Source organism: Phyllostomus hastatus, unplaced genomic scaffold (genome assembly GCF_019186645.2).
Source record: "Phyllostomus hastatus isolate PE091 unplaced genomic scaffold, TTU_PhHast_1.1 phas_contig_34, whole genome shotgun sequence".
NCBI lineage: Eukaryota > Metazoa > Chordata > Mammalia > Chiroptera > Phyllostomidae > Phyllostomus > Phyllostomus hastatus.
This window is the reverse complement of record NW_025333857.1, coordinates 61,366,488-61,378,990: the sequence shown is the minus strand read 5'-3', so window position 1 is coordinate 61,378,990 and position 12,503 is coordinate 61,366,488. Positions and strand designations below refer to the sequence as shown.

The following is a 12,503-nucleotide window of genomic DNA, read 5'->3' as shown; positions in this document are numbered from 1 at the left end:
CCTATTGCATGACACCATTTGGTGCTCAGGACCATAGTGAATACTGGGGCAGGTTGTGCAAAAACTCTGCAACCAGTAGCCTTAGAGGGATGCCATATGCATTATATCAGTGCACAAGGCAGAGTGCTGATACCCAGAGCTGTTTGCTAGAATGCACAGCATGCAAACATGAGTAATACGCAGGAGACCCCAACTGCCTTCAACTCCAGCCAGGGAGACAGGCACAGAAGCAGATCACTTCCTTGTAACAGAACAACAACTTTGGGAGCAAAAAGATGAGAAGCATTTTGAGACCAACTTGGGGGTTCAGGGAAGTCTTTCTGGAAGAGATGAGTTTTCTGAAGGTTGAAAAGGATTTGGCCAAGCAAAGAGAAGGGGGAATGATACTCAGTGTGGGGGGGCCACAAAATAGGTAAAGCTGAGAAATAGAGGCACAGCTGGGTGGGGTATGAAAATAGTGAGCTTTGGTGTTTGGAATGACTGAGGTGAACACCTGAGCCAGAGCATGGCGGGAGGTGAGAGGGCAAAGCCGTGAGAAAAAACCCAGGGGAAGGCAGCTGGGCTCTCTCCTGAAGGTACTGGGGAGCTACAGGTGAGTTCTGAGCAACAACATAGCATTGCCAGGCTTCTGATTGTTGCAATACGCCCATGGTGAGTTAAGAAGACGACTTATCATAACAACACTCCCTATTCCTGCACCCACCTCAGAAAACAGGAATAAGAAAGATGATGTCTTGTGCTACAGTTCTATAGACTGAAGTTGATACCTACTAAGGAAAGCCCGTCCTGACTGCAATTTGAAGTGTGAGTAATAATGATAATAATAGCAATGCATAAAATCTGGTATATCGCTTACTCTTTTAAGTGCCGTATAAATTTCAACTCACAACATAATAACCCAACAAGGTTAGTACTATTACTACCCTGTATCAGTTACTATCCTGTATAGTTAATTCCTACCCTGTATGGTTAATTCTTATATTTACAAATAAGGAAACTGAGACAGAGAGCTTAATAAGTCTCTTAAAGTTACCATAATAGTAAATGACAGAGCTGAGACTTGAACCCAGGAAGCCTGACTTCAGAGTCCACATTCTTAACCAACCAGTTCACAATGATGATAGAATGACATTCAGTTGCTCTCTGGGCTCAAAATGGATCATTCATTGCCTGCTCTTTGAAAATGGAGCTAGGCCCTTTAAATCTTGTTCCTTTGACAGCTGCTTACAATGTTATGCTTTGTCTGTAGGGGGTGCTAGAGACTATGAAAGAGGAAGGGCTTTTCCTCCTGGTGCTGGCATGCTTCTCTTAGCAGGCTCTTGCATAACACGCAGCTCCTCCATTATCTAGCTTCTGCAGCACATGCAGCTTCTCAAGCATCTGGCTCCTGCAGTGCAGCCAGCTTCTCCAACAACAGGTTTCTGCAGTGTGCACAGCTTTCCTGCATCCAGATCCTGCAATGCATGGTCATCAGTAGCACTTAGCAGCCAGCAGCTTTCTCCTAGTACCCACAGCAAAAGAAGGAATGTCTCCATCTCTCCGTAATAGCTTCCCCTGTCACTCTAGGGGGCCATGTCTAGAACATTCTGTCAACACATCGTCTCAGGCTTCTCTGAATCCAGGGAGCCACAGCCATGTCCTACCCAACAAAGTCCAGCTCTCAGCTGGGAATGGCATGTGGGTGCTACTCCTTCAGGGCCTCTATCTCGGCCCTGGGATTGGTGGCTGCTTCTTATATCTGCTGTTCTATGGTCTTTAGAGTTCTCTTTACGTCTTACTAACCAATCCATTAGTTCATTCTTTATATCAAACTTTACATATCATATTACTATGAATAGTTAATTCAAATATTAAGCTTCCCATACTCATATTACTATGTGGTTTCAAGTCTTATGTTTGGACCCCAACTGATACAGACATCCAGGAAGCTGCCTAGGCAATCAAAAGAGACAGCAACACAGGTACAAACTGGGACAACAGCCCAAGGAAGGAGAGCCCCAGGTTACAAGGCAGTTCTCAGGTAAGGCTGGCCAATTCTGAGAAACACACAGGGCAAGGAGGTTCTAGGATTCTTTTTGGTGCAGAAAACTGAGAAGGGGTTAGTGGTGAGGCCGAGGTGACAACACACAGGTCATTTCACCTTGGGCTATCTTAAGCTGGAGGAGCCTATGAGAACTCCAGTGGCACATCCAGAAGGTTGAAAATATGTATCAGGAATGGGTAAAAGAACCATGGCTGGAAGGAAACAAACAGGCTTGCTAGTTGTGTGTGGATCACCAGTTCCCTAGGCTGACACCCCTCCTCCCCACAGGGAAAGAATCCCCAACAGCATCAGCTGGGTGAAGAGACTTCCACTTTCCTGGTACTTCACTGTCCAGGGTCCTCTCCTACTTCCTGTTCTCACACTGTATCCCCTGGGCCAACCTCTGACCTCGATTCTTCTTGTCTATTCCATGCAGTCCTCACCACCTCCCACTTCCCTTCCCCCAGAAGACCCTGTGTTCCTAACGTCTTGGAACTAAGATGGATGATTCATTGAGAACTGTAAACTACTTCCTGCATAGACGTTGCAGGTGCTCTGCACATAAAAGATGCTCCTGAACTGTCACTTCCTGCTTTCATCGCTTAGAAGCCTCTTCACAGATGGAGCAGTAAGAGACTCACGTCCCTATGAATTTGTCAAAGGGCTCTGAGCCTCAGAATGACATCTTCTTGGAAGGATTTTCAAATCATTACCATCAAAATAATAATAGAAGCTACAGCTGGATTTTACCTCTGACTGTGGCAGACCATGTAGCAGACAAACCCCTCCTGTGACAGCAGTCTTTAAAAGCTCTAGTTTGGGGGGATTTTCTTAAATCCACTCAAAGGCATCAGAGAGCTACCCATGCAGTTAGGACAGACTCAAGAGGCCAAGACCCTGGAGAGGAAGGAAGCGTAAAGAGATGAAATGCACATGGAGGTCTTATGCCCCTTCGAGACCCCTGCCAACCCCTAAGCAGGTCTAAGCAGCTGGAAAACTGGACAGAGCTTTCAGCAGATTCAAGGCCTAGAATAACCAAAATTGGAGGTTGGGGGCTCACCTTGAAGAAGGAGTCATTAAAAAGGTTTTAACCAGGTTTTCAGTTAAAATCCCTGAAGGGCTGTTATCTCCAAGTCAGGGCTAACTAGAAATAGACCAGGTCTCACAGGACTAAAGCCCAGAGTCAAACCTACCCCAATTCCACTTTTCTCAGAAGCAGAAGTAAATTCTTTCTGAAGGCATACCCAGAGTCTTGTACATCTCTTCATTTTAAAAAAATGTCTAGTATTCAATCCAAAAAATTGCCAGGAATACCAGGAGATCAAAGCAACTGACCCAAAAGCAAAAGAAACAGATCTACAGAAGAGCCCGATATTGGATTCAGCAGACATGGACTTCAAAATATCGAATCGAAGGAAATAGATGGAAATGGAGGATTCATTGAGAACTGTAAACTATTTTTTAAAGTTAATTAAATTGTACAGGATTAAATACTGATAGCTGAAATGAAGAACTCTAGTGAAAAGATCAACAGTCAATTAAACACAAGTGAGGGCAACAGTAATGGACTAGAATGTACGTCGGTAGAAAATATTCAGAGTAAATCCGAGGAACCAGAACAATGGAAAACACAGCGTCTTAAAGAGACAGTGAAAAGGTCTTAACTCACCTCTCATTAGAGTCCCAGGAGATGAGAGCAAAGGGGTAGAAGCTTTGATGAAAGATACTGCGTCACAGATTCAAGATGTGCTATGAACCCCAAGCAGGATAAATACAAAGAAATCTATATCTAGGCACATCAAAACCACTGCTGAAACCCGAAACGAAGAGAAAATTTTAAGAGCAACAAGACTCAGAGCTGACTTCACAAGAGAAACAGTGAAAGCCAAAGACATCTTCCAAAAGTTGAAAGGAAGTAACAGTAGGACCCTGGAATTCCTGACTTACAAAAAAAAAATATCTTTCAAAAATAAAAACAAAGTGGAGACTTTTCAGCAAACAAAACTCAATCTGTCAACAGAAGATCTACATGGGAAGGAAAATGTTAAAGGTATTTCTAAATAGACTAAATACTAAAGTATAGTATTTAGTACAGTATAGAATAGTATAGTATAGTATTTAGTATAGTATATGCTACACTAAAGAAAAATTCCAAAGGTAGTTCTAGGAGGGGAATGATCCAGATAAATGTATGAAAATGCAAGAAGAAACAAAGAGTAATGAAAAAGTAATACAGAATAACACGAAGTAAACATATGAATAAATCTAAATGAATACTGGCTACATCAAACAATATCTGTTGTGATTTAAAACACGGAGAGAATTGGGGATGGTTGGGGTGGAGGGGAAATGGAGACAACTGTCCTTGAACAACAATAAAAAATGTGAAAAAAAATAAAGTAAAACATGGAGAGAATTGAAACCTGTAACAATAGCACAGCAGGCAGAAAGGTGAATTCTGAAGTCGTTGGATTGTTCAGAAAGTGTTGCAAGAACTCACTTCGCACAGAAAGTCAGGGCTGCATGTTGCATCCAAGGTAACCACTAAAAGAAAAGAATACATTCCTCACAGGCTAATAGAAAAGAAATTACAAAAATTATGCAAAAGAAGGCAAAAAAAGGACAAAGAGAACACAGCAAAAGAGGATCAAAAGAAAGTAAAAAGCAAAATGGTACATATAAGCCCAAATCTATCTAATGTATCAGTAGTACATTAGACATAGCAGAGTAAATACTCCAGTTAAAAAAACAGAGACTGAATTTTTTTAAATCCCATACACCCACAAGAGGGATACCTTAAATATAAGGATACAGTAAGTTGAAAGTAAAAGGATGAACAAACATATACTATGTGAAGACTATTCAAAAGAAAGCTAATGTGTCAAAGTAAATTTTAAGACAAAAATCTAATATAGAGAGCTATTTCACAAAGCTGAAAGGGTCAGCCTATGTGATTTCTACATTTGTATGCATGTGACAACAGAGCAAAACTTGTCAGAAGCGAGTTATTCATAGCAGCATGATTCATAATTGCCAAATGTAGAAACAACCCAACTGGTGAATGGATGCACAAAATCTGGTCTAACCATGCAATGGAATATTATTCAGCCACTAAAAAGGAATAAAGTGCTAGTACTAGTACATGTTACAGCATGGATGAATCTTGAAATATGTTATGTGAAAAAAAACAGACACAGAAAGCCACATACAGTATGATTCCATTTAGATGAAATGTCCAGAATAAGGAAGTCTATAGAGAGAGCAAATAGATCAGTGGTTGTTGTGGGCTGGGGAGAGGAGGAATGGGGGGAAAGGGCAGGTGACGAAAATGTTCTAGAAGTCAGTAGTAGCCATGGCTGTGCAATCTTACGAACACACTAAAAAATACTGAATTGTATACTTTAAAATGGTGAATTTTATGGTATGTTAATTACACCGTATTTTTTTAACTATGTCATTAAAAAAAACAATTTGTCAGAAGTAAAAGGAGAAAGAAACCTACCCTCACAGTTGGAGATTTCCCTAGCTCTGTCGCTGGAAGAATAAGCAAACCTTGGGACAGAGGACATAGATTTGCACAAGGCCGGTGAAAGCAGAAGACGGCATGTGGCCGCTGCAGGAGGAAAGCAGTCACTGATGGAGCCCTCGCTATGTGCTTTACACACATCCCCTCAATGAACCCACCTATTATCTATCACACACCCCTCAACAGACGAGGAAATGGAGGTAAATGAGGAACAGAGAGGGGAGCATCTGGCCCGGAATCACCAGCTCACTCTTAACCTCCCTGCTCTACTGACTGTCTCCCAGTACTGAGTGTAAGAAAGATTTCACTAGAATCTGAATTCACATAAACACACCCTACGGCACTGGAGTAACTGAGGTCTGACGCAGCCTGAATAAACATAAACTGTTAATGACCTACTACATCAGCGAAAACATACATCGGGCACCTGCAGTAAACAAGACATAGTGAGAGATTTAAGAAAAATAGCAACAATTTATTGAGCTCTTATTCAAGCTTGCAACGCAAAGCTGCAAGCACTTCACATTTTTGACACCGGTTTACCCCCCCATCACCTGCTGGGCAGGCACTCTAATCCCCGTTCCACGCAGGACGAGCGAGACCTCAGGGTGGGAGGGACGCTGCTCCTGAGAGGCAGAGCTTGGGTGGGAATCCCTGTGACTGTGGAGTCCAATCGTCCACTTCGGGTCCGTGCCCCACCTTCACCGTCACCGTGGCTGTCGTGAGTGTAGCCTTCAAACTTAGGATGCACGCTCATTTGCTGAATCTGGTCTTCACAGACACCCTGTGAAGTAGGCAAGAGAGATGGCAGACTTTTCTGAATGAGAAACCTGAGGTGTGTACCTGGTGGGCACAGCTGAATGCCCCTCCCAGCGGGAGAGAGCGTCAGAAACAGAAGAGAGGAAAAAACACATGAGGGCTCTTTAAGCCCTAAAATGGGAAATCTGCTGTTCTGTCCTTTAACACACACTTCTGTGCTGTTACCACACTGGCCAGGACTTCACAGTTGGATGGTAACCATGGGCTTCTACCAATCATATTCCTGGCCCATATTGCCTCTGTGGCCGGTGACAGACAGTAATCACCTTCGTGAATAATTCTCCTTGAGCTAATCTGCCCTAAGAGTTGGCTAAAGAGAAATGCCTAACACAGCCATTCCCAAGGGCTGGTCTACAAATGATTTCTCTTCTCTGGCCCAGAGAAAGCAATGGTCAGACTCACCTTTTACATGGTTAAGTCATCCACATCATAACACTTCACATTTGCTGGACCCATTTGTAAAGTAGTGAACTGACACTCAGAAAGGTTAAGTGACCTCGCCAAGGTCACACTGCTAGGAGGCAGCAGATCTGGGTTGAGAATCCAGGTCTCCAGCCTGCTAGGCCAGGGTTCTGTCCAAAGGTACATCAGGTCTGAGGCACCTCAGCCACATGGGGCTATAGAATCTTTCTATGTGTACATAAAGGCATAAGAGACAGGCAGGCCAAGGGCTATAATGGAGCAGAAAACACTAGAAATTCCTGTAACTTTGGCTTTGGAAGGGCCATTAAAGAGTCATCTGATCTACCCTTTATATGGATGGTTAAACTGAGGAGCAACCAGAGTTACACAGCTAGGAGTGACAGTTCAGGACCAGAACCCAGGTCTATGCCAACCTCCTCACTCAGCTGAGTTTATTTAAGAGTTTATTTATTTATTTTGAGACAGAAGGAAAGGGAGACAGAGAGGGAGAGAAACTTCAATGTGCAGTTGCCTCTCATACATCCACTGATGGGGACCTGGCCTGCAAGCCAGACATGTGCCCTGACTGGGAATCGAACCAGTGACCTTTTGGTTCACAGGCCAGCACTCAATCCACTGAGCCACACCAGCCAAGGCTCAGATGATTTTAGAGAGCAATTTGCAAAAGCTACTATGGAGATGAAAAAGCAGTTAAGTCCTCTTTAGCAGGACCAGGCTGTGTACAAAGATAAGATGTAGTCTTTTTCTGCGAGAAGTTTATAGTCTGACTAGAAAAATAGGCATGTGCACAGAAAAACAGAATCAATAAGATAAAACATCAGTAAAGGCAGCAGCTACATCAGAATTTAAAGGAGGCAGACAGTAGCAGAACTGGCTGTGCTGGACAGCTTCCTAAGATTGGGATAAGCAAAGCTGGGCTTTGAAGCACGCATAGGAGCCCAACAGATAAAAAAGAATAGTAGGCATGTCAGTCCAGTAAAAGGTTTCAATGTAAACTTTTTATTTTGTGGGTGATGAGCCAAATTGCAGATGAAGGGCAGATTTAGGGGGCTGAGGAGCCTTTCAATGCCAGGCTAGAGCTTTTGGATTTGGGCCCATGGAATCATGGATCTTCAAATTTATTCAAGAGCAGAGAACCTGGAAGCCTCTGAGCTCTTCATGGAACTCCACGAAGACGACACTCACTCCAGTACAGTGACAGTGTCAGAAAACAGGGCTGTCACTCCGCATCTGCAATATAAAACCACAACGACAACCACGCATGCTCCAGAATGAAAGTCCTCAAGTCAGACAAAACACGTCTTCTCCAAGTAGTCCCACTGACAGTCATGTGTCATTGCTTTCCTTCCTCTGTCCCCTGGAAGCCTGTGTACAAGCGGACAGCAAGCACAGGTACCTCTGTTTTCCCTTAAGAATCAGAAGAGAAAGCTGTAAAAAGGAGAACATTCTGAGAATTCACTTCATTTGTTCAGACTGGGAAGAGGCAGGCTTGTCACTGCAGAGGCCCAAGGCCATGCCGCACAGGCAGCGTCCTCCCAGGGCCTCCGTTTCCCCAGCCGACACGAGGGGCTGGAGGTGGGCGCACCATCTGAGACCAGACTGTGGACACGTCTGGCCCAGTCTGGTCATCTTCACATTTGAGGGGCTCTCCTCCGGGAGGGCTGACAGAGTGGCCCTTCCGTCCAGGCCCATAGTTCCAAGCAGCATAGAGAGTAGTTTGTAGCTGGCCCAGCTTGGCAACCACGGCTTCAGAGAAGGACTAGAGTCATCATGGGATGTCAATAGCCAATTTTGTGCAGGGTCCTGGAGTGAGCATGACACCCCCTCGCTGGCATGACTGACACCTTTCAGAGTGCCCCAGATGCTTCTCTCCTCACCTCGGGCTCTCCATCGGCCACCATGGGCCCCTGAGGCCTCGCTGACTTCTCACCTTCCGTCTTGGAGGAAGATGAGTACCTTCGTCCCTACGTCACCTGGCCAGGAACGGGCAGCACCCGTTGCCCAGGATGTAGGCTTCTATGAGTTGGCAGGGGCATGGGACCTTTGGAGAGTCTGTGTGTCGTGTCCCCATGGCCTGGGGGAGCTGGGAGGTCACCAGGAGCCGGATGTAGTAGCCACCAAACACAGCCAGCAACTGCTGGGCCATTTCCTGGAAGAGGCCGGAAAGCAGAGTGAGCAACACAGAAAGCAGCTAATGCACGTGGGGAAGCCGAGCTGTCCTCACACCCCCGGGCCAGCAGTGATGCCCACTAAGGAGGAGGAACCTGGCCAGGCCTCCATCTGGGGCCCTCGGAAGATGCCTGGTCTGGTCTGGAATGCCGGCTCTGCAACTGACGCTATGGGGCCTCTGCAGCCTCGGTTTCCTCATTTCCGAGGGGGGTAACCTAACTGCTGATAGGTGGTAACAATATGCACAAAAATTGCCTCAAATTGCTAGAGAATTTAGCATTGACTCATCCCAGCCAGTCACGCTGTTTCCAGTTTCCAATGTCTGTGAGCCAGTAAAATCTGTGAGGTCAAGAAAACGCACTTGAAGAAAATCACTAGCGAGTAGGGGTGGGTGGGAACAGAATACCCCCACGATGGCGTGACTCTTCAATCCATGTCAGGGACCTGCTGGATTGCTTTAGGCAAGTGCTTCTACCATAGTAAGAGCTCACTTATAAAAACTGGATTTATCTCAAAAAGACAAATACGGTATGATTCCACCTATATGAGGTACCTAGAGCAGTAAATTCACAGACAGGACAGGACAGTGATTTCTGGGCGATGGGGGAGGGGGAGCTGGTGCTCAACGGGTGTGGTTGGGAAGATGGAGAAGTGCTGGGGACAGATGGTGGTGTCGTCGCACAACAAGGTGACTACTTATTGCCATGAATCGTACACTTAAAAATGATCAAGGTGGTAAGCTTTGCATTACGTATTTTACTGCAATGAGAAAAATTAAACAGTCAAAAGGAATTTTAGAAAGGATTTTTAGTGGCTGGATTTACACATGTTCTTATTAACTCAGTGGTCTCTGAAGTTCCGCCCGCTGGCCTGGCAGCTGGAATTCCAGGCAAACGCTTCCCGACATGTGGCACTGAACGTCTTTCGCAACATGTACTTGTGTCCAGTCTGAGTGTAATAAAGTGGGGTGCGGTTTGCAGCAGGCTGTTTATGTCAGTAGAGTCAGTGATTAAGAACAGGTTTTCAAATCGAAAGGCCAAGTGGAAATTTCAGCTCAGCCACCCTGTGACAGACCCTGAGCAAGCCACTTCATCTCGCTGAGCCTGTTTCTTTGCCAGTAAAAGAGGGGGAATCATAGCACCTACCTGGCTAGGCTGGGGTGAGGATTAAAAGAGCTAAGGGATAGAAAGCCTGGTACCTAGTGCTCAGTAAATGACATCAATATCATTACCACGATCGTTAGTTTTAAAAGGCAGGAACTCCCACTGAGCTCTGTGGCGTCTGTGTTTCATATGTACTAAAAAATAGTTATCTTTTGTGCTAGAAAATACTGAAAACTTCAATGAGTCTACTAGTTACTAACTCAGCTTGGTCTTCTCGCTCATGTACTCTAAAATCAATAACCTAAGAAACAAAGAGCTGTGACAAAAAAAAAAACTGGCCTACTTAGAATCAGTAGGGTTGGCTTCTGGTCTAGCCTTTGCCACATTCTCCATTGCTCTGTGAACTTGGGCAAGTCAGTTGACTTCTTAGAAACTATTTCATCCACCAGAGAAGAAATAATTCCATCCTCAGAAGGTATGCTAAAGAATTTTATGTAAAATTTTAAAAAGCTACTAAGCCCTGGCTGGTGTGACTCAGTGGGACTGAGTGCCGGCCTGCAAACCAGAGAGTCACCAGTTTGAGTTCCAGTCAGGGCACATGCCTTGGTTGTGGGCCAGGTCCCCAGTAGGGGGCGCTCAAGAGGCAACCACATATTGATGTATCTCTCCCTTTCTTTCTCCCTCCCTTCCCCTCTCTATAAAAATAAATAAATAAAATACTTTCTTTTTAAAGCTGTTAAAATGTAAAAGGTCATTATAACTATTTCTCCATTTCCCATAGGCACTGGTTTCCCACTGAAATACGACAGCCTGGCCCATGCTGAGACTTGGACATTGATTATGTTTTTTCCTCGCTAAGTTATCAGGGCAGCTACTTAAAAAGCATGGACACACACTGAGATTTGATATTCACGGCAGGAAATTGTATTACTATTGATTTGAATGAATTTGAAAAAATAATTTAAAAGACCCATTATATTTAATAGGCTATTTCGCATAAACCCAGACATGCGTGCCACAATAAAGTACATGACTTTAGCAATCTTTTGTGTTCTTAAAAAAGAAAAGTCAATGGGACTCAGGGAAAGAGATTAATGTATTTGTCATGTTCTCTTGGAGTAGCTCTACTTGCAGGACCCTCACTCCCCACCCGTGCAAAAGGGAAAGTCTGGGCTGGTTTGGGCATTTAATCCCCAGCTCTGTCACCATTGAAGAAAATGCAAGTGCTCCCCTGCACCCCACCGTGCCTGAGGTCACCCTCACTACAGGTCTCCCAGACGGTGAATCTGTCCTCACAGTGAGAAGAGGGTAGGTAGCATAGGCTACAGACACATCAGATTTCTGGTCTACCAGCATTTGGTCAAACCCAACGGAGAGCTTAGCAGGACCAACAGAACTCTGAGGCTGGAGGAACTAGAATTCCACAGACATGCATATAAGATTTAAATATCTAACTGCAATTCAAGTAGATGGATGGATTAATAAAATGATTTAAAAATGATACAAATATTCATCAACATGTTCATGGTTAGGTAGGCAATCTTTGATCCATCAACACACAACTGTACATCCAGTGGAACCACTAAAAAGAATATCCAAGATATTTTTTAAAGGGGGTGTTGGGGAACCAAGTGAGTAGCAAATGACTCCTATAAACTATTTTTTAAAGTGCTGGGGTAAAAGGAAAAATATTGAAAACCAGTAGGCTAGATCTGCATAGTCTTTACCAACTCAGTAAAGTCATGCGCCCCGGAATGTACACCTTGAGGTCCCCACTCAGACTCTATGTAAATACCCCATGAGAGAAGGTGACCCCAACTGGCCCAGGTGCCATTACCTCCGGCTCCGCCTCAGGAACAAGCTGGTGAAGCTCGGTCTGCATGAGCGGCCTGTCTGCGGGATGAGGGCTGCTGGGCAGGAGAGGAGTGTCCTCCAACAGGTTCTCAGGCCCCTCCAGCGGCGGTGTGGGGCTCACCCCAGTCTCCATGACAACACAGAGCTGGCTCAATCTGCTTTTCAGCAAGGACTGCAAACGAAACAGAGAGGGAGCAAGGGTGGTGTCCTAAGTTGAGTGGCATGTGGGAGGCCAAGTCGCTGTCTGAGCTGCAGACCCACAGAAGACAGACGGGCCTTCTATAGACTCAGAGGCTGACCTCGGGAGACTGTGCAGTTGAGAGATTGGGAAATTCCCTTAAAAGCTTCTAAAGCACTTCTCCTTCCAAGCTCTCATTGGCTCCTCAAAGTGACCTGGGATGGGGATATTTTTATCTGTACACTGCAGATGAGCAAACTGAAGCTCAAAGGCTTTGCCCCAAGCCATGCAGAAGCTAATGGGCCAAGGTGAGGGCTAAACCACAATCCTGATTTCAAGACTGACTACAGCGCCCAGGAAAAAGCTGATCCCAGAGGAGGAGGCCAGGGCTTGGAGACAGGAGGGCTG

The 12,503-nt window shown here is 45.0% G+C and overlaps 1 protein-coding gene across 6 annotated transcripts in view; it reads right to left on the bottom strand.

Annotated features, from left to right (window-relative positions):
• Nucleotides 1-6,003: 6,003 nt before the first annotated feature.
• TMEM268 (transmembrane protein 268) overlaps nt 6,004-12,503 on the bottom strand; it is a 29,255-nt gene continuing 22,755 nt past the window's right edge. For all 6 annotated transcript variants that reach the window (XM_045840399.1, XM_045840396.1, XM_045840401.1 and 3 more), the window contains 2 exons: nt 11,901-12,089; nt 6,004-8,940 (listed from right to left, as the gene is read on the bottom strand). In XM_045840399.1, the coding sequence (XP_045696355.1) occupies nt 8,761-8,940; nt 11,901-12,089 (369 nt within the window). In that variant the 3' untranslated portion in view covers nt 6,004-8,760. The remainder of the gene's footprint in view (nt 8,941-11,900; nt 12,090-12,503) is intronic.